The following is a 24,195-nucleotide window of genomic DNA, read 5'->3' on the forward strand; positions in this document are numbered from 1 at the left end:
GGGAGGCTCAGGCTGATGAGCATGAGAATTTTATATAAAGGTAGTAAAGAACAGAAATGCTATACGTTGCTGGTTTTTTTATGAGAATAATTAAGATCATGTAGGGGGTGATATGCGAAGCTGACGCTGCAATGAAGTTCACAGTTTTTCCCAGCATTTCAGTTTGGACTCTAGCTGAAGGCTTTTCAGTTCTTATTTTTTAACTAAATTCATATTGTCCATTGATGCTAATACTATCCTCCTAACTGAGAATGATGATTTCACATAAAGGAAAACCAGTTGCAACCAGATAAATTCAGGTAGGAAAAGTAAGTGTGAATGCATTGATGAGCTTCCAACTGCAGTTCAGTTTCCTTACTGCTCGCCTGCTTGCAAACACTGTGCAACCAAGGTAGCTTGCAGAAGGAGCTGAGGAATTTTTATTCATGGTCACCCATAAATGTGCATATTTGTGCCTCATGAAATGTAATCTAAGGCCAGAAACTGGACCACTTGGCTCAGCGAGGCAAACACGCAGCTCAAGCAACACATTTTAAGGGAGCACTTGCTAGCAGCTACTCCTGAATACCTCCATGGTCCAAACAGCTGTGAGAGAGAGAGTGTCAGGCGATTCCAGTGAAACACATGAACAGAATCAGGATGTTAGTGCACAATTTATAAATGTAAACAGAGAAACCATAACAAACAGAAGTTTCCAGCAACAACGGAAGTTCAGCAAAGTTTAGCAAAGATTCTGTTCTGATGCAAATGTCATTAAAAGCAGAAAACGCAGGAAATATGTAGGCAAAACTTTTTCCAAAGTGTATGTCCGTCCTTAGCATAATTTAAGTAATCCATTGCCACTGCAATCATGATTGCTACAAAGTCGAAGGTAAACTTTTTGACTGCACCTATTGCACACTCTCCACAGCTATATAATAAAACCCTTCTCCTGTATCAAGAGATTCTTCACTGTGATTAGCTGATCTGTAGAAGTTCAGGTAAGTAGTTGACTTAATTATGAAAGATGCTATTTGTTTGCATCATTCTATTTTATAATCTGTGGCATATCACTCCAGGCTTGCGATTTCTTTTTGGCCAGTTCCATCCATGATGGCTGATCCGGAGCAGCATTACTGACTTTCTTAAAGTGGCTTATTTCCTCTTTATCCACCAGTGCTGGTGATGGAGCAACTGTGAATAAAACACATGGATATTTTATGTTCACTTGCTGTGCAGCTAGACAGCCTAGCTCTTTCATTAAAAACTTCCTGTGCTTTCCCCTAAGGTGGAAAATATTTACATTTCACATGGAAGCTTCTTCTGCAATACAGTATTGAGGCAATAACCATTCGATGCTCAAAGAATTATTTTTTTCCCATCACTAATATCTTTTGGTCCCTAAATTTACCAAAACCAACATGATGACCTGGATTCCTTGCCTTGCCCTGTGTTAACACCCAGGCCAAAGAAAGGAGAGTCTTTTCATCAGCGAGAGCATTAATTTGTGAATTCCTCCTTTACCCAGCCCCAACTCACAGGAATTTTATTACCTTCCAACTCTCTGCCCTTCTTTCAAGTTTGAACAGACCAAATATAGATTCGAAGTTATTGTGGGAGGACTGATGGGCAGACGGTTTGTGATCACATCATTCCAGCTTGCTGAGGAAACCACATTAAAATTGGACACTATTGAAAATAATTTTGTATGCATTTTACTTTTTACACTGGGATAGTGCATTTGGGACCCCGTCCTGTGAAACGGCCATAGTGCTCTTGATTCACATTTCTTTCAACACGAGTTTTGTCTGCTGTGTAATCAAAGTGGTAAAAGGAAGATGCCACCAAATAAACCCACAGACATGAGTGCTGAGAAGACAGTTTGCCCTTGCTGATGTGGGGCTGGGGAAGAGATTAGGATCTAGCCCCTACTCCTTTTCCAGCACACTCAAGCAGGATTTCTTCTGGCAAGGTTGTGAGATAACAGCCTACATTTTAAGCATTTCATTTCCTACCAGGGACATAATGTGACAGTGAATTGGTTCTCAGCAGCGGCTCCTTCACTTCAGACTTTGTCTCTTTCCTGTGTTCTTCAGAAGAGGTTTTAGGTGCCAAGTGCGAAGGTTTGCTCCACTGCTGCTTCACTGACCCCTAGGCAAAGAGAGGGATAAAATCCAGGTAGCGCAGAGAGAATGAGACCAGTTTGGAAGAACAGGAGCAAAGGGAGTGGACGTGGTGTCTGTCACACTCCAAAGACCATGCACACTCATCACACATTGGTCCCAAATCTCTCACTTCAGCTTATACCTATTCAGAAAGCTCCAGCAGTTTCACTTTAGCAGCCATGATACTCAACTTTACAAATTAAAACTATCCCTCTGTATCTCATTCATAATGGTATCTGTGAGTAGGTTATTATAGTCTTCAATGCAAAAAGTATTCCAAGCCCTTAGCACACCTCTACTAACATATATGGGATTTGGAAACAGCCTTGTTCTCTCATGTTTTCCTTCCACCTCCCAAATTTTGTGGGCTAGGGCACTCTATTTTTGGAGGGCTGATGGCAAATGGATTTTCCATAAAAAAGAAATCAAACACATCCTCCCATGGATTTTCTTGCCAGTATCAAAAACCACCCTGAAGTGATAGTGCCTGCTGCCATGCGGGAGAAAGAGAAAGTGGGAGTAGGACAGTGGCACCAAGCCTCACGCACTGCAGTCAGGAGCAGCTTGGCAAGTTTCTGTTTGCTGATATAGGGAAAGAAAATGCATGGCATGAATTTTAGGGAACATTGCCAGCTAAAATCTGGAGTTTCCTATTCTGACACAGAAACTGTATTTTGGGATCATTTAAACCCTTGGTGTTTTGAGTGCTACGACAATGTCGCAGTTCATAATCTTGCCTAGACCTTTTATTAGGTATTATTTCTTGTTAATCTAACTACTGCTATTTTTCATCATCTAGACATCTTCTCTTATTCCAGGATATAATACAGCTATCTGGGTTTCTAACAGTGCCATCTGAAGCAAGAAAGTAGGCCATTTGCACTGGGAATGCTATACTGGTATAGGGGACACATGCTCCTGCATCAGTGCAGGGTTCTTACTGTGCAGGAGGCGATGCAGGCAGCTGCCTCCCTGAGCTACCCCAGCACCAGGGAAGCCTCGTTAGTATTCTGCCAAGCGCTTCTGCTAGCACGGTTTTGTCGTCTGGGAAGATCATTTGCTACAGGTATCACCCTCTTTTGCATGGGATCTTTGAAGAGGAAGCATCAGCCCATATTCCATGGCACCACATGGGTGTCCGAGTTATCCATATACAGAGAACCAGAATTTATGTCTTGGCACTTTCTGCAAGTGCAAACATTATTTTTATCCTATTTCACTTCTCAAGGCTCTAAAAATTGTTACCTAGGAGCTTCTGGGACCAAGCTGTTCATTCAGTGTTAAATCAGTCATGAGATATAGGAGGTTCAATGAAATGCTGCGCTTAGAAGGATAGTTAAGTATTCCCTCTGTATTGAGAGAGATCTGAGATGGTAAAATTTAGCACCTCATTTGGGGTATTTTAGCACGCAATGCACACATTAGATCTGGTAAGGATGTATTGGGCACCCAAGAAATTTTACACACCTCGCACAGTTCTAGGATTTCTTGGAGATGTAAAATTACTTACCTGAACAATCAGAGAACTCTGAATCTGTAACGCATTTCCAAGAGCAGTGGATTTGTTACTTATGATTATACTCGTTAAGTATCTGTGATCATCACAGCATTACAGTAATATAGCAGTGGATCCAAAGAATACTACAGGAAGGTGATACAAAAGCATCACAAATTTGTACTGTAAGTACCTCTGTTTGCTCCTTCTCTTTATTCTGTTTCTCTGTATCTGACTTAACATCCAGAGCCACAAGTTTTTCTCCGTCGAGTTCCTGTTCCTGCTGCATGCCCCTCTGCTTCTGTCTCGCTATGGAAATCCAGGCTGGCTGCGCAGGACTGTTGGGATCTCTTCCAGAGTCTCCAGCAGGCACGGGGGAAGGCACGCTTCTCTCTGTTGACAGATTATTTATATACATGGTTATTTGAAAGAGAATTGTAATTAGCTGCACTTGCTCAATACGCTGATTGGTCCCAGGATGTGTGACCAGCCTGAGTAAACAGCAATTCTGTTTAGTTTGGTCTCCCGAGAGCAATCTTCCTCTGCTCACCGTTTTAAGTTACTGTTCCACTGGTGAAAATCAATTGGCATCTTTGTTCAGCTACAGTCGCAATGTCACTGCCCTCACGTGAGGGAGATGCAGAAACATGAATCAAGCTTCATTAATCTACCTATTTTCCAATGTCTCCCTTCTGCCCCCTCTTCCCATCTGCTTTGTGGCCTCTTCGAGACAAGCAGCAGCCGATTTAAAGCTGGACGCAGCCGGACCGCAGTGTGGCAAAGGCAACCCCCTCCCCGCTGCGGCTGCCCTCGGCTCCCGCTCTTCCCATGCAGCGGCAGCCGATGCCTTTGTCTGGTTCCTGCCTTCCTTCCACCCCTTTAGGAGCGGCCTCCCTCGCACAGCCCCTTGGTGCCTGCAGGTGCTGTGGGTGACCGAGCACAACGGTCTGTGCCGTCTGATCACACAGAAATACTGCTAAAACCAGACGGTTAATTCACTGTCTTCTGACGCAAGGTTTACTTTGACTTATCTCTGCTGACGCTGACTGCGTTCTGCACTGGGGCCAGCCACCTTCATCGTGCTCTACCAGAACTGAGATTTCGGTGAAACAAGAAAGAAAAAAAAAGCACTTCCTAGAGTAAAGGGTAAAAAATGCCACCCTGTCGTCCTCACAACTGCTACCCAAGGACGAGCAGTATCCAGAGGTATGGGGAAGTGAAATACCCTCTATTCAAATATTCTGTGAAGGGAAATCCTGTCTATATGCTGAGCAGAACTGGATCAAGAGAAGTGCCTCAGCTCCTCTGTTGGCTCCAGCCCCCAGGTTCTCTGCTTCTTCATTGGCTCACACTGCAACCAAAATTCAGTTTTCCAACTAATGTGGAGCCTCTGCGTGGTTTAAAAGGAACAAGAACAGTACTAACACTCTTAGAGTTATGTTAGAGCCATAAGGAAAGATGATTTAACCTTTCCCCTCCATTTCTGGCCACTAACGTACCCAAATTTACAGAAGGCTATTTCAGAGCAGAAGTTAAGCTTCTCGTCCTCAAATCACGCATGATCCCGCCCTTAGGAAAAGTTTGTTACCTAGTCAGTGTCTTGTTCAGGGAGCTGGGAGGAGGCAGACCCAGCCAGGAAGGATTACTGCCCCAGAGTCCCTCGGGGCTCTGCTGGTGTGCTGCCGTAGAGCCAGGCCACCCAGCCACAGGACGTTTAGAGGAACGTGGCCCCAGTCAGGAAAGCAGGCAAATGTCTCTGAAGGCATGTTTGAGATGCCTCATGAAGGCATGGGAGATGAAAGGGATGATGCTTTCCCACGAGCTGGAGTCTGCAAACTCAGATGCATTACGAAACCCCACAAACTTTCTTTGCTCAGGGATTTTTCTCAAGTCACTGCTGTACCTCACCAGAGACAGAGTAGTTATTTAAGCAAGAAAACATTGTAAAGCCTATGTCAGCGAAAAACCACAAAAAGAGAAAACGCAAGTTTTGCTTTAAGGCCGAAGCAAGATATTTTTGCCAGCTGATGCCTGCATTTCGCTTCACGTTCACCTCGTGTGATCTGGCAGGGAAACTTCTGAAAGAAACAAGCCAGAGAGTCCAGCTATGCAAATGCAGCACAGCTAAAGCAGGGCCCCCGAACACTGAAGGAACTTCCCTCCCTCTTGCACAGCAAGTTACTCCAATTCTCTGCATCCCACCCACGCCCCATCTTTCCATGCCAACAGCTGTTCCTCCCATAATCTTCTTCCCTTCTTTCACTAGCTACCCTCGCTTCGTTTTTGTCTCATTTTACAGGATGATAGATAATAAGGCTGGGAGAGGTCTCAGGATGTCACGTAGTCTATCCTTCAGCTGCAAGGCAAGATCAGTTGCAAGACCAATTTCACATAAACTGTTTCCTGACAAATAGGTATCTAACCTGTTCTTAAAACCCTCCAAAGATGGGACAGATGTCAGAGTCTTCCTAGACAACCTATCCTATGGCCTGGCTCTTTTTTATCCTCGATTTTTTCCCTATTGGGTAAGTTAAATCTTTCTTGCTCTAATTTAAATCATTAACTTCTCCTATCCACTATGGACACGAGCAGATTACTCATAGCATCCTTGTGGCAGCCTTTTATGCGTTTGAAGACTCAGACCATGTTTTCCCCATTTTTTTAACTTTTATGATTAGTCATACTCTCTAGATCACTCTTGCTTTTGTAGGAATTGTCCTAATTTGGTCAAAATCTTCAAAATACTGTGCTTGCAGAATTATGTTATTCCTGTTTTGTATTTAGTTTGTGAGCTCCGGATCGTGTTACTTCCCTTCTTCCACACCCCGTTTGTATCTGTGCATCACGTTATTTTTGCACACATAACAGAACTTTCTACTTGTCTGTAACAAAAATATTCTTTTCGAACTATGTTTCCACTTTCCCAAGATAACCCTGATTTCTATTACTGTCCTCCAGTGTGCCCACAGGCTTTCCAGCTTGGTAAAACTTGCCAATGTAATAAGCACACACTTAGTTCTGTCACCCATGCCCTTAAATACACTGAACAGTGTCAGACCTAAGACCGCCACCATCTACTATGGCAGTGAATCATTAGTTGGCACACTCAGTAGTTTTGCATCAACCCAGTGAATAGCTTCACCAAGACTGTATTTATAGGCATGTCATGATATTTATAGGAATGCCCTATGATACCAGTTACAGCTTGATATGACTGCTCTTGACCAAGCCATGTTGGTTGGAACTTATATCTGTGTTATCTTCTAGACATTTAGAAATAGCTCAATTACTCCTTCCAGTATTTCATATGAAGTTGTGGTATATATAGCACCCTTTCTCCCTCTCTCTCTTCACCATCTCACCTCCCTTTTCAAGATGTGCCCCCTTCTGGAGCCTTCCCTTATCTTCCACAGTTTGCCAAGATAACCACTAGCAGCTCAAGGACTGCTAGCCCATCTTCTCTGAGTATTTTAGGACAATCTTCACTAGGATCTTCATAAGTAAACCCACACAGTTGAATTGATGTGATGTCTGCTAATGCACCTGCCATCACATTCCCTCCTTTGCTTGTAGGCCATGCCCTTGAATCCATCTGCACCCATCTGCACCGTTTTAGGTCGTGAGCAATTGGGGCAGGACCTATGAGTGCATTGCCCAGTAAAACCAGGTGCCACGCTTCATCAGTTCCCAAAGCACTACTGTGGTACACAGATCGACTGCCACTGCTGAAGGTGACGATGATGTCTAGTGTTCCTCAGAACCGAAGGTCCCTCACTGAGTACCTAAAGTAGCTTTTCACTTTAGTTACCTTCTATCCAAATTAGTGAACTAATTTTCCTAGCATCTTGTGATGAATACCCATCCAACAGTTACGCTCAATATTATGAAGATGATTCCCCATTGAAACCTCCCTGTGCCTTGCTGGACTCATCCTGTAGCTCCATCCCCTTGAACATACTCCTTCCCCACCATGTACAGGCTTCTTCTCAGCCCAGAGAAGACTGGGCTTTTTCTCTGACTGTACAGCTGCAGGCACACCACCAGATGCATCCTTTTCCACCACCTTCTGTCCCTCGCTGTCTGTAATGTCTCGGTGCTCAAAAAAACCGTCTTTACCCTGAAGGTCTTTTCAATCCACCCACCAACTTTCTGATGAACTGGGAACCTGGCTTCTGCCTTGATGCTGCCAGTGATGTACCTCTTAGTCTCTGTGATTCCAAATCACCCTTTGTGTTTTGTCCCATTTTCCCTGTAACACCACAGGAGCTTTCTGTAAACACCAACTGAACTGCACATCGTTCCTTCTCTGCTCCCACCACACAATCAATACCGACAAAATGACTGCTATGGCCAGGCTTTATTTACTGCGCTACAGGTAATGGTGTTATCGCTACCTGTGCTCCTGTTTCTCTGTCATCCTCACGGACTTATGATTCATCTTTCTGCTATTTCGATGTGCACTGCCTAGCACAACAGGGTCCCTAGTCCCACAGTGATGAAGCTGCTATTATAACATCCTTTTTCATAAGGCAGATACTCTAACGAAGGCATCAAGCACTTTTGCTCTTCAGACAATTCTCCCTGATGAGATGCCAGACATCCTAGTCATGCCAATTAGAAGGCAGCCAAATTACAGCCAAGTATCATCCCATAAGAGATAGTATCAGAATGTCTCTGTGATAGTAGGGAACAAAAGCTCTTTATCATCATCTTGAACATTTTATATGTATCTGTACGAGCCTGACTTAGGACAGCAGAGTAGTATCACCTACAGAGGATCAAGAGCTGATCTGCTTTCGGGAGGGGCTTTCTTGTTTCTTTAAGCAATTACGTTCTGCTCTTGGCCCTGTCAGAGCCTTTGCTGCAGAAAGCCAGGCAGGCAGGCAAGGCAGGGAGATGCCTTCTCTTCAGCAAAACAAAATAGGTGCAACTCGTGCAGGATTTGCTACCTCATCTGTCAGCCAGAATTACTGTAAGGTATAGAACAGGCATAGTCACTATTTATTATCTCTCCCATCGCCCAGAGGTCTTTACATCCTCCCACCTCCAACTAGAGAAGGTTTCTTGGCAATATACGTGCGTTGTTGTTCCAGCCAGAAGGATGAAAGGTGGTGAAGTAATCCAGGAGATGATAGTACAGTGAAGAGATTTGGCAGTTTAAGGTGATCTGAGACTCTCCTATCAAGTGGTTGGTACCCTGAGGGGCACCAAGAGGCCAAAAGCTTTCTCAGGAAGTGACTGTTCGCAAGAGAAGTGCTGCTTGCACATCTTCCTCAGTTCAGTGACTGTCTGATCACCTTGAACAAGCCCTCCCTGTCTTATTTCATCCCGTCATGAGGTAGTCCGCACACTTTTATGGTTTACCACGTGGCTAAAGCGCAGCGTTTAAGGAACCGTATAGCCAGAGTGGAACCAAAAGTACTCAAAAGCACAATCTAACTCCTGCTTCTGCCGCACGTCACATCCACAGCAGCTTGCACAACAGTTCCCAGCTGGTAAATGCCACTTTTAGGGAGACAACATAGTATGAATGCAAGCAGCAGCATCCTCCGTCGGAAGCTGTGTGAGTTTGACAGGCCACAGCTGCCGCAAATGCCCCGAGTTTCACTTCTCCTCCGGTGAAGCAGGGCTGAGGCTCTTGCTTCCGCGTTGGGGAGATTTTCTGAATAAAACTAAAATCTGAATCATATTCTTCAGTTCTTATTACAACATGTTATTTTAAACAATATGTTATTCAACTCGTTACTTAATAACTTCATAAGCTAATAAAGGATATTGCTGGCAGCGATTTGTCTCTCATTCACTCCGTCTTAACCTCATGATTGCATCTTTCCCTGGTTTCCTTGGAGCTGACTTGGCCTGAGGCTTTCTGAAAGACGAGAGAGCCCCTTCCTCCTCTCGGGATAAGTCACCGACAATGGGAAGATACCAGGTCAGGACTTGTCAAGCCGCTCTGTGCATAATGTCACTGTGTATTAAAACTAGTATTTAATGTAGGCTGCTGAGGTCTTCTGCTGCCACACAAAACCCCACCCAGAGGCAGCCGGAGCCCCTCTCTTCTCCTCTTTCCCAGCACCACCAAAGACACATGGACAGTTGCGACACCAGCCGCTCTGTCTGTGGTCTTCATCACTTCCGCAGCCTCCAGAGTGACCATGGAAGGTACGTCCTGAAGCCAAGTGAACCACAGCTGCCTTCTCAATTCCTCCCCGCAGGTCAGAATCACCTGAGCTCCTCTCTGCTGGGTCTAACAGCAGCAGGACCGGCTGCCTCAGTGGTCCCTAAGGGGGGAAATTCCCCTGCTTGCAGCCTCATTAAATGCAGGTATCTGTTTCCCTCACTATCTTACTAAAGCAGCTTTTTTAAAAAAATTTTTCTCAGAGACTAATGCTCTAATTGCTCTGATCTTATAGATGAAATTTCTTCTGCCTAAATATTGTGGAAATGAATGTGTACACTTCTAATTGATAGTTGGATATTATTCTTTAATGTGTGTCAGACTGGTTGTGTGAACAATAAGATGAAGATAAAACATTAATCTTTATGTACAAAAGGAGATCTTTGATTGACTTGTTATTGTGCATTGGTTTATACACACACATAGAAAGTGGAAGAGAAATGCATACCTATTTCTGTCTATTGACAGACAGATATACTCAGTGTATTCGAGCATATCTGGGGGTGTGTATGCTGCTTATATGGCTAACCACAGCAAAGACATATTTAAACATTACCCTGAGATTCAGGGATTTTTTTTTTTTGAGATGGCCTCAGATATTGTACCCATTTTCTTTAAATCTAAAAGCCTCTGTGCACACAAAACATAGCAGAGGCTCTTTATAACATTTAAATCTTATACTTGAAAATTAACATCTTATGCCTGCAAGGACTGCAAAGAGTGGTTGCTCTTTACATACATCCATGCAGGCAAAAGGTCAGAGAATACTGAAAGTCATACCTCTGAGAGCAAGCAAAGCCAACTTGTGGATTCCCTGCGTATTTTAAAAGTAAACATACTCAAAACTAATCCAAACAACTTTACACAGGGAGATAACACCCCCTGTATACAACAGTGTCATTGTTTTATAACACTGCTTATGCCTGCATATTCAATTCCACACTGTTGTATCTTTGCTCATTTATAAAACACCAGTTATTTTAAGAAGGTTTTTACAAATGCATATGGCATTTAGTATATCCTGGCCTACATACTTCCCTTTGTTTATTAAAGCGCCACATGCATTTGTGTCAATGTACACACCCAATTTCTTAATTTCAGACAAAGCCATTCTAAAAGATTTGGCTAAGTATGTCTGACATTTCTTTCTTCTCTAAGCTGCTCTGCAAGGTATTTGACTTTTGGTTGGATCTATACCACCGATGCCGGGAGACTCTTTTTTACACAAGAAACTGCTATGTTTGCATCAAAGTCTATTTCACTGCTGGAAAACAGCCATATTGCAAAATAGCCTGACACAACTGAAAAAGCAACTTCTTTTGAAAAAAAAATAATACAGCTTTCTTTTCAGCTGTAGCCAGGACAGCATTAAAGCAATGTCTTTTTTATGTAGAGAGAAACATTTTTCTTGTCATTTCAGAGCCTGTATTTGCCAGACAATACACGCCAATTTAATTCACCATTATGTTCACTGTCCCTCCCCAAGCTCCCTTCTCTGTTAGTGCATGTCTCCCTGCTACAGCTCGTCAGTCACTGATTTTTATATATCCTAATACGCACATTCACATAGGTATTGCTTATGGTTTTGCTCGTTAGCATATGTTAATTGTTTCTGCCCTTTACAGGATTTATAGCAAAGTGTATCAACCCGAAACAACACAGCTTAACCTTTTAATTCTTGCAGAGTTGTGCCTTCAGCTCCAGCAACTTAAAAATTGCTCCTCCTGGGGTGACTAATTTCACGCAGCCATTAAAGAACCACCTTGCAGCCTGACAGAGGCCAAGCTACCCCTCGCTAGTTCCCCAGAAAACTCTGGAGAGCAGGAGTGCTGCTTTTGCCTGGGGTGGTAAGCCAGCATCCCACCAGCCCTCCTGTGCCTTTGGCACCAGGAGTGCTGAAAAGCTAAAAATTGAACTGAACGAACCAAATTGCTCCCGCCCATCCCGTGACACAGCAAACTGACTTTTTCAAGACGACTGTACATGAGAAGGGAACTGCACCCCCCTACATCACCTTTTCACACTTGTCTTCTTGCTCAGTGCAGGGATTTCCTAACACGCAGGGGGAAGAAATTCCCTGACAGCTTAAAGCATCTCCTGACAGTGACTACAGCTCTTCAAAAGGGCTGCTGAACTCAAGGACTAGGAGAGGGCTGGGTGCCAGCATTAAGGGCGGATGAAGTAAAAAGAAGCGAGTGTCCCAGCAGATCATGAGGCCAGAGATGGCTGGCAAGCCATGTGATCCACAAAGGGCTGTGCTGATCATGCTTGTCAGATTTCTGCTGCTTGCGGTTGCAAAGACACGCTCCCAACTCACTGCGCTGAGGCAAATGTTTCAAAGAGCTTAAAATGACATTTGGGCAGGGGTATTGCCCTGCTAAGCCCTCATTGCGTCCCGTGGCTCTCCTACACCTTGGACAGGGGCATCGCTTCTGGGGTCACTATGCAAATCCCCCCACCAAGGCTGGTGTGGTGCCAGCGCAATCAGAGGAGGTGGGTACACCTCGTTCACCCATGACCTCAGGCGGACAGCTCAGGCTGATGTAGCAACTTAGCACAAGGAGGTGCTTGATCAGATGGTGAAGGAGAAAGGTCTGCAGTGGGGTAGGAAGGACCTCAAGTGAGTTTGGAGCAGGCTGCTTTGTATTTAGAATTAAACTCTTTCTTGAGTCCTGGCATGCCCACATATCAGAACCCATTACCAAGTGACTCAAAGCTGGAAATAATGTGGAAAACCGTAGCAGCTTTGCTTAAGGTGATACAATAAGATCAGTGGGGCAGTAGATAAGGACAAAGACTAATTACCTGCAGACCAATCTGAACCACCATGTTAACCTCAGGCCATACAGGTTTGGTGTAATACTGTCAAGTGGAAAGGGATATGTCTAAAAAGGGGCTCATCAAGCCGCAGCCCCAGATTCAAATTCCAGGAGTGTGAATCCCTGCCAGGGGGCTGGGGCACGGCTCTCACCCACAGACCCTATTTTGCAGAGGACAGTCCTGTGCTTGGGAGCAGGGAGTCTCCTTCACCTCAGGGCTGAGGAGCAGAGAAGCCTGGAGGAGAAATGTGCTCCTCGGCTTCGTTTATTCCCCTTCTCCCTCCTCCAGCACCTGCCATCTCCTGCTCTGCTCCCACTGCAGGCACCCTGGGACTCAGCAGGAGGGATGTAAAAAAAGGCTGTGTGCAGGACTGCTGGTGCCTCCGCTGCTTTCCCCCGTCCTCTGCCTGACCATCCCTACTGTGCTAGGTCTCCTCCTTGCTTGTTCCCAGTATGACCCTCCCCAAAATCTCAATCAACCAGAGATTTGGGCATCACTACAAATAATCAACTATTCCCCAGGGCAGGGCTGAGGGGTAAATGCCTTTAAAAGGAGCGTTGGGATTATGTAAAGGGAGAGCGCGTTGCCCATGGGGTGTGGGGAGGCTCTGGCTGGACGGCCATGGGAGCCTCGGCTGTCCCTGGAGGCCAGGAGCCGATGAATCCCCTCCTTTACGGCTGCTGGGAGAGCAGAAAACTGTAAATGTGGCCAGAGCCCTGCAAAAACATCTGCGATGCTGCAGCAGATGACAACTGGAATAAGCTGTCATTCAGGACATGAGCAGGTTGCCTCTGGGGCCAGGAAGAGGCTTTTGTCACCCTGTAGGACAAGTGGCCTGCTGTGCACTGAGGTCTTCTTCTGGCCGGGTGTTTCCCCACTCTGACGCTCAGAGACTGACCCCAACCAGAGAAAAGCAATCAGAGGTGGGGGGGAGCTCTGCAATGGCACAAAGAAACCTTTTCATTTGCTTGGCCAGCATCTCCTCCTCACATTCTTAACATCAAACATCAGACAGATTCAGGGCAGGGAAAAAGTTTCTCCCACATATCAGAAGACCTAAAGATTGTTTTCCCCGCTCTTGGCTGTTCTCTGAAGTGAAGAGCAGAGGTCTCCTGCTAGAATTGCTTGAGCATGCTTCACCTAACTTGTTTACTGTTGTTGCAAAGACCTCAGACAGTGGTGCCACTTCCAGTCTTTTCTGTTCTCTGCCTGTAGCTGACAATGTATCAGTCTCCAGAGGACCAATTTTTTTTTTTAACTCTAACCCAATTATATAATACAGACAACAGGGTGAAATTTAACAATCTGCAGTAGACACGATCTTACGGTCTCTCCTGGCTTTAAACTCCAGGAAGCTGCAGGGTAGTTATTTTTTGTTTTTAAACAAGGAATGAGTAATGATAAAGATGGATAAATGAATAAGCAAAGCTCACAGGAGGCAATAAATAAATGTTGTGTTGAGCATGCCAGGCAGTTACTGGTATGTCTGCCTCAATGCTATGGTGGAAAAGAAGGTCTAGAGGTCTGAGTCACTCATCCCACGCAGTGCACTCCACTTAATATGTGCTCCTGGCTTTTGAATTGCCATACAGCAGCTCTAAATGGGGACACTTAGTGGCTTGATATTTCTGTTTCACAATACTTGCTAATGCACTTTATTTTTTGAGTGTCACTTTGAACATCCTTTAAACAATGCCCTGAAATGCAAAAATCACAGGCAATAATATCTTACTCTGTCTGCTGCTTCTTCCCTGCTGTCCTGATAATCTTTTCAGCAAGGGAGAATCAGGGAGCAACATCACTGAAGGCAGAGCCATCAGCTTGTGCTCACCACTGTTGTGACTGGCACGACAGGGCTGCCTTGCCCTCTCTCACAGGTAAGGTCATTCCATGAGAGTTAAGGTAACTTTATAAAGTATCGGGAATCTTACCGGGAACTTTACAAGGATTTGACTTTTTCTCCAAGTCTCTATCTTCATTTCTGGATTCAGGAGAGTGAATAGTTTTGTCCTGCTTCTCCTTGTTTGCAGTAGTATTTGGAATGGTTATGTTTTGCAAGGCTGGCTTTTTAGGCAATGGAGGTTTGCTACTAAGCTGTTCAGAGGACTTCGCTTTGGGTTTGATCTTTTCATTGAAAGAATCATCAATATTTCTATTGGCTGTTTTTTTGATCTGTGTCTTATCACCTTTTAGAAAGGATGTCAACCCCTCATTTTCTAAATTAAACTCTGCACTGTATCTTTTAATCCCTTTTGATTCTGGTGACGAGTTGTCTCTGTATTTCAAGGACAGTGAGGTGGATCTAAGTTTTACTTGAAAAGGACTTTTATCTTCACAGCTTGGCCGATTCTGAGATACCACCGAAGAATCACCTGGCACTATATCGACAGCCGGAGAAACACAGCCAGACAAAATTTCTGTAGGCTGGCCTGTGTTCTCAGAGTCGGACTCTGGCAGCAAAGTCTGCTTTTTGTTGCTACTTTTTTCCTCCTCCGGATCTGATCCCTTCTGCAAGTCTTCTTTCCACTTCTCATTTCTCGAGGAGAGCTTTGCTTTGGACAGGAAGAACCCAGTATTTAATGGGCTTTCCAACTCTGATCTTTCTGGGAAGTGCAGGCTTCTGGTCCTTGGTCTCTCCTGTGCAGAGGAAACAGAAAATTTTCTCAAGGCATTGAGTTCATTGGCTGCTTTTTCAGCTTTCTTCCCCAAAAGTTTCTCCTTGTGGACCAGTGACTGACTGTTCTCACCAGAAGCAGCTGCCTCTTGTGCAGTCTTTGTTTTCTTTATCGAGCAGGAAGCAGGTGATCCCATCTGTGCTGAGGAAGGAGGATGTGAAACATGGAACGAGTCTGTGGGCTGGAAAGAACCTATGGAAAATTGCTTGCTGGACTCTGACAATACAGCAACCTCTTTCTTTGCCTCTTTATTACAGGGCATTTCCACATCATCCTCCTGTATATTTTCTTCTGACCCTTCCAAGCAAACAATACTATTCTTACTAATTGAAATATCTTCTTCAGATGGTATTTTATTTACTGAAAACACAGTAGGAAGCTCCTCATTATCTTGATTTGAAATATTGATTGACATATTGCTCACATCCCCAGACAATAGAACCGGTGTTTCTGAGAAATCTTCTTGCTTTTGTACGTCTCTGTCTGGACTGGAGTAGAAAGAAGTTGTGGAGTCTTTGCCTTCTAACAGCAATGAGGATTCGGACTTCACACACGTCACTTCCAGTGCTGGTTGGCAGCCCTCTGGTTTATTCTTTAGCAGCAGGGCTTCCTGTATCACAGCAGACTCAGAAGTAGGTTGAGTCATCAGTGGTCTCCAAGCAGGGGGAAGGTCCTCAGGCATTCTGGGCTTGGGCCAGGAAGCCACATCCTGTGCTGCAGCTGTGCCGCATGGCAGTTCTTGATTGCTGGGTTTGAATACAGCATCTGGCGAGTCGGTCTGCATCTCCTTTTCATCATCCACTTCTTCTTCTTCTGGGGTACAGCTCAAATCAGTCAGAGATTCAGACTGGGTCCTCTGCAAGAAAGAAGTTCAGAAAGCCCCATCACCATGTACAGATTAACTTTTTTTCTTATTCATCATTATAGTTACAACTGAGATCTTAGAGAGGAAGGCAATGCTTGCCTCCAATGCCGAGCTTGCTGTTTTCTTAACCTACATACTGGATGCTTTTTTACCTAAGCAGATCCTGGAATAATGTATTTAACCAATATAAAAGCAATAAGTGACACTTCCTTCTGCACAACTAGTGCTTTCATGCCTTTGTAGATGGGAAGTTCATCAAACAATGGCCATTGGAGCGTCCTTGGCACTTAATTCCCCAGAGCATACTGGCTATGTTGTGTTGCTCCTGGCAAAAAGCAGCACTTGAAAGAGAAAAATCTGTCCCTTTGTATTTTGCTACTCCATACTAGCATTAAAAATAAAACAACCCATTCTTCTTAAAGCATGGCTCTGAAGAGGGAAGGGTGCGTAGAAGGAAGAGCAAAAGCCTAACAAGTCCGTCCGGTTATGACACTCTATGCCAGCTGAGTATCTACCTCCATATGGCAGTCTGCTGCCTAATCCCACTGCCATACAGCGTTACAGCCTTGCCTCCTTTGTGTAAAAGTCTTCTTTTTCTTTCAAGAGTTAGACTATTTGATAAAGGTTTATAAATGCATATGTAGTTATCTGTGAGGTCTTGTGATTAAGCTTCAGATAAGGACTGCCTAAATATACAGGATGATTTGAAAGCACATTATTAAGCTGCTGAATATGCCTTTTCATATGGTGCCTGTATTAGCTCACTGATTCACTCTAGTTTGTTGGGTAAATATATATTTTGGATGTAGGCTCTAAGCCTAAGAACACAAAACTTGCACGCTGAAGATACTTTCAGGGTTCTTCCAACTTCTTGTTTCGCAAGTGCAATTGCAAAGACAAAGCCGCAATGCCACCTGCATTCACAATCCACGTACACAGGAACATAAAAGCGGAAGACATCCATTAGCCAGAAGCAAGGTGCACAGGCGGAGTCGGGCAGGAAAGTATTAAAAATTGTATTATCAAAAGATGTGCACGCTCTCCAGGAGGGCTCAGTCATCGGGCAGTTTCTAAGCAGACCGGACAAAGCAATTGTATGTCAGTAGCAATGTTACAATGGAAGAGGAGGTTTGATCAGCAAGTTATTGCTTTACATGCTTTTCTAAATAACTGGCTTCATCGTTGGGTTGCTCATAGCAGTGCTCTACCGAGCCCAAAGATCAATCCCAGATTTTAGAAAATACAGAATATCAGCTAAGTAATATTTAAAGACAGAGGAAAGAATATTCCTGGTGATAATCAGGCCAATTTAATGGTTTTAATGTATTTAAAACATTGGAAGAAACCACAAACAATAAAGTGGAAATACTGTAGTAAGAGCTGCAAACTTTAGTTCTAAAAAGAGGAGAGAAAGAAAAATTAAGCTATGCCCTTCAGAAGATATGTCAAAGAATCAGATAAATGGTGTTTTAAAAGGCTGGTTTAAAAAACAATTTTTTTAATAGCATACACCTTTTTTTTTATGTGGAGACTTATTTTAAGTCTCTGTAGTGCACATAAAGGGTTTACAAGTTTTGGGGCAGGGAGAGGTCTGAATTCAGAACAGTCCTAATGTACAGAATTTGGCTCCGATTAATAGGTCACAACTTATTCTTTCTGTACTTTTTGAAAATATAAGCCCAATTATATTTGGGAAGTTAAAACAGCTCCTCCATCAACAGTCTCTCAAAGGCTCAAGATTTTACAGGATCTTTCAGACTAGGAAAAGTACTCAAGTTGACCATAACACTTTCCAGAAAAATTTTTTTAAGTAAGAAATGAAGCAGTCAGCCCCAACGCCTGCATCACAAACAAGACACAAAATTGTATTGCATGGTAAATTTAAGAAGAAATTGTTACATTAAGTGTTGCATCAAGAATTAACAAGTAAATTCATAATATTTCATCTGTTCCTAGTGTCTACACCAGATATACATAGCGTCATCAAATAACAGCTATTAAAACCCAATGAAATACCCATGCTGCAATCTGACTTTCCTTATCATACCTAAGTTTGAAATACAAAGTCCAGTAAGAACTTCTTGGGTTTGTGTCAAAGGTGACACTGTTTATTTTCACAAGTACCTGAGAAAATCTTCTCATTTTACTGGATCTCTGGTTCCGGGGTTTTATTAAAAGCTTGTGTTTAGCAGCAGAATTATCCAAGCAAGAGGAAAGCTCAGGTGGAGTGTCAAAATTGGCTGCAGGCGAAACGGTACTGTCAGATATCTGGGCAGCTCCAGTTTTGGCACTTCGGTGCCTAGGGAACAGCTGACCATCTGTAGAGCAAGATCTAGAAGAAGGACCCAATGTAACCTGAAAAAAAATAATCCCCAAATAGACAATCAAACAAAGAAACAAAGACATGAAAAAAACAATTCTACAAATAAGTGGCCATGTTTATTGGTTGCCTCTTTTTCTTTTTGACCTCTCTTTAAAATGCATTGCATTTCCTAATGTTGCATGTGGAGTACAGGTGTTAGCAATTCTGCATTTTTAGCTGCTTGTGGGAAGGACCAAGTCACGTTTAACTAGAAGATCTAAAGCACATAAATACATGGCCGGCATGTTTTAGAAGACAGATTTATGAAGAGTACTCAGTTACAGAACCTAAACTGCCAGTTTCCTTTCTGGGTCTGTCCTCCAGCATCCATGTCTACACTCCTACCCACAGTTATTCTGGGATGGAACATCTCTAGCTTCCTATACTTCATCAGGTCTCTTCCAAGTCTACAACACCCTCCTAAAGACAAAAGAATCAAATGCCAATGGCATTGACATTTAAGTCAGCTTGCGTTTTTTTCCTCATGTATTTATATCTGCAAAATAACTAGGGAGTTTAACCGAAATGTAAAATTTCATTTATAGACCATTCTGGGGAACGAAATGATGGATAATTCCTACCAGAGGCCAATTACCCATCCAGAAACAACTCCTGAATGCTCCAAGGGGTGCAGTACTTTCATAAAGCTGGAATCCAGCTTGCCTGTGCATTTCACCAAAACCTACCCTAGTCTCAAGGCTGATGCAAAAAGGAGAACGAAGAATTTATGAAAAATGACTCTACAAAGAGTTCTTCCTTTCTCTCTGATTCAGTTTCTGCAGAAAGGCAAAATGATATTTCCAAACTATCTGTCATGGCATTAACATGACCTCTGACAACTCATGACACCACTCCCTTCGTAGGCTTGAAATTCTGGTTCATTTCATTAGAAGAGCTTTCTTCCTTTGTCATGCTTTCATCTGCGGGCTTTCTTCTTCTTTTGTCTTTTCTTCTTTCTTCTCTCTCTGGAAGTGATATTTTACTGAGGGGGTTGGATAGGAGAAGGGGAGAGCAGGATAGTGTTCATTTCATTTAGGGAGGGAAAAAGCATCAGCATTTTCTGCAAGTAGAGTTCTGCTTTATGCACTGCCGCCAAAAGATACTCTGTGTGTAGAGAGGGCCTGCTACAGCTTCCTCAACGGCCAGGGGAAAACACCCATTGATTTTAGCGGAGGCTGGATCCATAGCTTCCGATCATACTTTCTATTTTAGAAAAAAAAAAAAAGCAGCTCGGCCATGCTGAATAATGGATGCTCTCATTAATTTTCACTCTACAATATCTGCAGTCTAGTACTCAAACATGACTAATGTACAACAAATGATACGTGGCTGCATTATACATTAGTACCTAACAGTGAATACATTGACATTTCAGCTCCATGATAAAGACGCAGCACATGTTCTCTTTCAAGGCACGTCATTATTTGCCTGCCTTTCTTCTGGCTTCTGCTTTTCCTCGAGAACTTTGCATGTCTTCTCGTTGGCAGTGCTCAGTGTTGGCCATTACGCTGGAAAATCAAGAATCTGGTTTGTTACTTCAATTTCAGCAGCCCGAGTGAATGCCAGCTCTGAGCCGGCTGCAGAAGTTGCCTGTCCCACGAAGTCTGGCTCTGGTGAAGCCTGCTGGAGGAAGGGACAGCTGGCAGATCCTTTTCCCCAAACCTCATGTGCACATGGCTCAGTTGTCCTTTAGATGGTCACACTGGGTTGCACAAGGTGGGGGGCTATGAGGGAGCCCCATATCCAAAGCCAGGGATGAGACTGTCAGGATCCTTTTCTCCCTTCTTCGATCCATGAAAGCTTCCAAGACACAGCAAGGTGTCACTGCCACCCAAAATCTCAGGGCTGCGTCATGCAAAGCTCCTCAGTCCCGCGAGATGGTCTCCCCTGACTTCTAGAAGAAGGGCTAATCTCTCCGAAATGCCAAATAGTCGACCCTGCAGTTTGGGAGGAAAGCCTTCAGATGGGGTTACTTTCTGGCTGCACTCTGAAACTGGACTGGGATGAAAAGAGCTCTGAGCTAAATGATGGGGCATGCGGAAAAAGCTGAGCAGCCACGCAGTCACCACCGCGTCTCAGGAGTCAGTGAGTGAGTCAGAGAGTGATGTTAATGGAACAACAGGGAGACATAAATTCTCCTTTAGCAAACATCATCTGAACTGGACAAATTTACAGTGAGCCTATACCAGTTTTCAAGAAATATCTTCTTCACGTGTTCTGGTGTTTTTCTTTACAAATATTAAAATTTCACTGTATATAAGCAGTTTTTCCAACAGCTTCATGCAGAATCTAACAACTATGGCCAGAAATCTTTGCTAAGCTCTGCTGCAGCTGGCCTTGAAATACATTTTGCGTAATTACCAAGAAACAGTCAGCTCAGGGCTAGCGTCTCTATTTCCTTTCTGCAATTCCCTCCACGCCTCCTCCTATTTCTAGAAAACGCTCTTCCCTTTACCCCCTGTGTTGTTTCCACCATGACTCCAGCTGCGGACAACTAAAAGGGACTCTTCAGAGCCTTTCAAAACTGCCCTTTAATCAGCCAGAACGGCTGGCTGCTGATTGAAGAAAGCCATCTATTTGCCTGTACTCAAGTCCTGAAAACATCACTTCAGCAAAATTCACAGCTCACGCTGGCTCACGTGGCCAGAATCCGACTGAAGGCTGAACCTCAGACTCCTAAGCAGCAATGTCAGCCACTATCATCAGGCGAACACTTTCTTTATCAGTGCGAGGTAACCTTGTACTTAAAGCAAGGGGATGGGCAGATTTCAGAGGATCTATATTTTATTCATGGCTCCTCAACAAGCTTCCTCTCTTATGCTATACATGTAACCCAAGCAGCCTTTACTGCAATTTCCCATCTTTAAAAAAAGAGATACTGTTTCAGTATCTAAATCTAGTTGGTTGTGCTTGGAGATTAAATCATGTCTGTAAAGTTTGCTAAAGGATATGAGCAATTCTAGAGGGCTTAATTATTATCAGTGGGAGATTACTTGGTGTCAGAATTATGTTGATAAATAATCAGAACTTTTATGTTAGATGGACAGGCATTAAAAAGCACAGCAAACAGACAGGCATGCAATTACATACATACAAGGTTGTTTTTTATCAGCAGACGGGCAACAAAATAATATTTATGTCTCACATTTCTTTAAAAAACTACTATGCATAATTGCTTGGCCCTTAATACAGTTGGCAGAAGTTACCTGTTCTTCTTCTTCACTGCCTGTTCCAGCTAAACTCAAAGAGCTAAGGTGCTTGTGAGAGTCAGAGAACTGTGGGATGGAATGAGGAAGAGATTCAGTAAAAGATGACAAACGAGGTGGATATACTCGCAGAAACCATCTACACAAAGTGCACACAGATACTGACAACGTAAGTTGTTTTTCTCTATAGTCTTAAGGATTAGCAAGGACACTGCAAACATAAAGTGTTAAGACATGCAGATAAAGAATGAAATAACATATAAAAAACTATCATTTAAAAAGAAAAAACAGTTTCGAATTCTTTTATGTTTCTTTTTCTGATGACAGCCTAGAAAAACATTAAAGAAAAGAGCTCTCTTATCAGCACATTCAAGGGAAAATACAGATTTTTCAGCTTTTTTTTTTTTTTTTTTTAATGCCTGGCAGCTCTCTGTAGTCCCTAAAAAAACCCAGCATCCCCATGCACTCACACAAACACATTCTCTCCTTCCTAGTTTTGCATTTTCTGGCGTGATATTTATATTTTAAAAGGAACAGAGATTCTATGTAGCTGTTTACACAGAGAAATAGCATTTTCCCATTTTGAGTAAGGTATTCCAGGCATAAAGTAGTGATACATATAGCAAACCAAATAATTTATTCTGCCTTTCACACATAGAAAAACCAAGTCATTAAACACTGATTTTTGTAAACACCAGAACTACTCACTCTTGTTGTTGTGCCTGAATTTAGGTTTTCGTGGAGCAAAGACATTTCTGGAGGGCTCCTGGGTAATCCATCATCTTCAGAACTGGTCCCAGCATCCTCTGTTCGCTTTGCATGAAGTCCAAATGGAGGCGGAGGTCCCAATTTCATGGTAGGCTGGAGTTTCAACTTCAGCGTGGCATAAAATACATTAGCATGTGATAGTGATTGAGGTTTCCCCAGTACATTTTTTAGCTCAGGTCAATGAGTTACCTTTATTTTAACTTCACAACTGAATGATCCAGAGCACAGGACATCTCACTTTAGACATTCGCTCAGGGAGCCAAATAACCTATCCATTTTTCAACTATCATTTAAGGAGAACCAAGATATGATACTGCTGTCTAATTAACAAATGCAACATTTATCTGCAGACAGATATTACTTACTAATCAAATGTTCAACTACAAATATTATCCCAAAAAAATCAACCCTGGAAAGACATTCCACCTCTTGCATTTGAAAAAAGTATGTTGTGTAAATTACCTGTAAAGCTCTAATCCGATCAGAAATGTTTTCTTGAGAAAACACTCTTACTGGCCTTGCAGGCTCTTGCCCAGTCTCAGGGATGAAAATGCTATCATGTGACAAAGCTCTGCTTCCCATAATGCCTTTATGTGTCCTAGAATAATATAACAAATGAGTGAAAACATACAGATTTTTTTGCCAGTCCTCTTACTCTTAGCTCAGGTGGGCTGTTGAACATGGAGTGGGAGACAGGTGTGCGCAGCACACATCACTCACGAGATTCCACACTTCTCCATGAATACAATACAGTCATTCAGGCTAATCTAGGTAACACCTTTAAAAATCAAACAAAAATTTGCAAATGCTGTTATCCATCACGTTAGCAAACTGAATCAAGGTTAGAGACAATTTAACCCCAGCAACTGAGTTCCATCTTATGGAAAAGCTACTTGCCCCTTGGCTAGAAGCCAGCAGCTGCGCGGCGTGACAGTGCTTCAGGCAAAACCAGGTGCAAAATGAAGGGAGTTCACATAAACAAGCCTGCACCTGAGATGGACTTGCTAATGTAGAAACATATCTTGCAAATGACTGACCATTACCATAGGAAGAATAAGTACCTTTTACTATGTAAGTGTGGTACAGCATTTAACGTACCTCTGCCATGCAGGTCATTGAGGAAAATATTCCAGGCAATATAGTTCTCACAGAGAATCATTTGTATAAATCCTTACAAGGTGCTTACAAGGTCCTGTGCTCTTTATCAAGATCCCTGGGATTTTCCCTTATGAGCCTAGGGGTCACATTTTTTCATGGACATTCTTTGAGGGCTGGTGAGAGGAAGCAGGAGGTGCTTTGTGGGTAGCTTCTCTCATATTGTTTCCTACTTTTGATGCATGTGGTATGTAACTTCTTTTGCAAATGTTACATGTGGGGCATGAACACCTTGCTTCCTCATGAGAGTGGTATGGGAGAGTCACAGATAGACAGCTAGCTGCTAAGAGGTCTCTTGTGCTCATTTTCCTCAGCCTAGCTAATAGCCTTACTGAGCAGGGACCAGAAATGCTTGCACATGACATTTCTTCTAGGATTCCCTTCTTTTATTTTTTTTAAAATAAGACAGCTATGAAACGGCAAACCAGAGTACAGAATACAGAACTGTTTGGGTTCATGTAACTATCAAGTTATTTGAGCAGACACTCTAAAGAAAAAAAATTAAAAAAAAAAAAAAGGAGGAGAAC

General features: G+C 43.2%; 1 protein-coding gene across 3 annotated transcripts in view; it reads right to left on the reverse strand.

Moving 5' to 3' along the window:
* The window catches only part of CRACDL (CRACD like), a 67,239-nt gene continuing 43,044 nt past the window's right edge, over positions 1-24,195 (reverse strand). For all 3 annotated transcript variants that reach the window (XM_054813698.1, XM_054813700.1, XM_054813699.1), the window contains exons 4-11: positions 22,976-23,111; positions 22,454-22,618; positions 21,746-21,814; positions 18,302-18,532; positions 14,569-16,168; positions 3,833-4,032; positions 1,995-2,130; positions 1-1,173 (exon numbers count right to left, since the gene is read on the reverse strand). In XM_054813698.1, coding sequence (XP_054669673.1) covers positions 1,028-1,173; positions 1,995-2,130; positions 3,833-4,032; positions 14,569-16,168; positions 18,302-18,532; positions 21,746-21,814; positions 22,454-22,618; positions 22,976-23,111 — 2,683 coding nt within the window. In that variant the 3' untranslated portion in view covers positions 1-1,027. The remainder of the gene's footprint in view (positions 1,174-1,994; positions 2,131-3,832; positions 4,033-14,568; positions 16,169-18,301; positions 18,533-21,745; positions 21,815-22,453; positions 22,619-22,975; positions 23,112-24,195) is intronic.

This window comes from Grus americana, chromosome 1 (assembly GCF_028858705.1).
Source record: "Grus americana isolate bGruAme1 chromosome 1, bGruAme1.mat, whole genome shotgun sequence".
Taxonomy (NCBI): Eukaryota; Metazoa; Chordata; class Aves; order Gruiformes; family Gruidae; genus Grus; species Grus americana.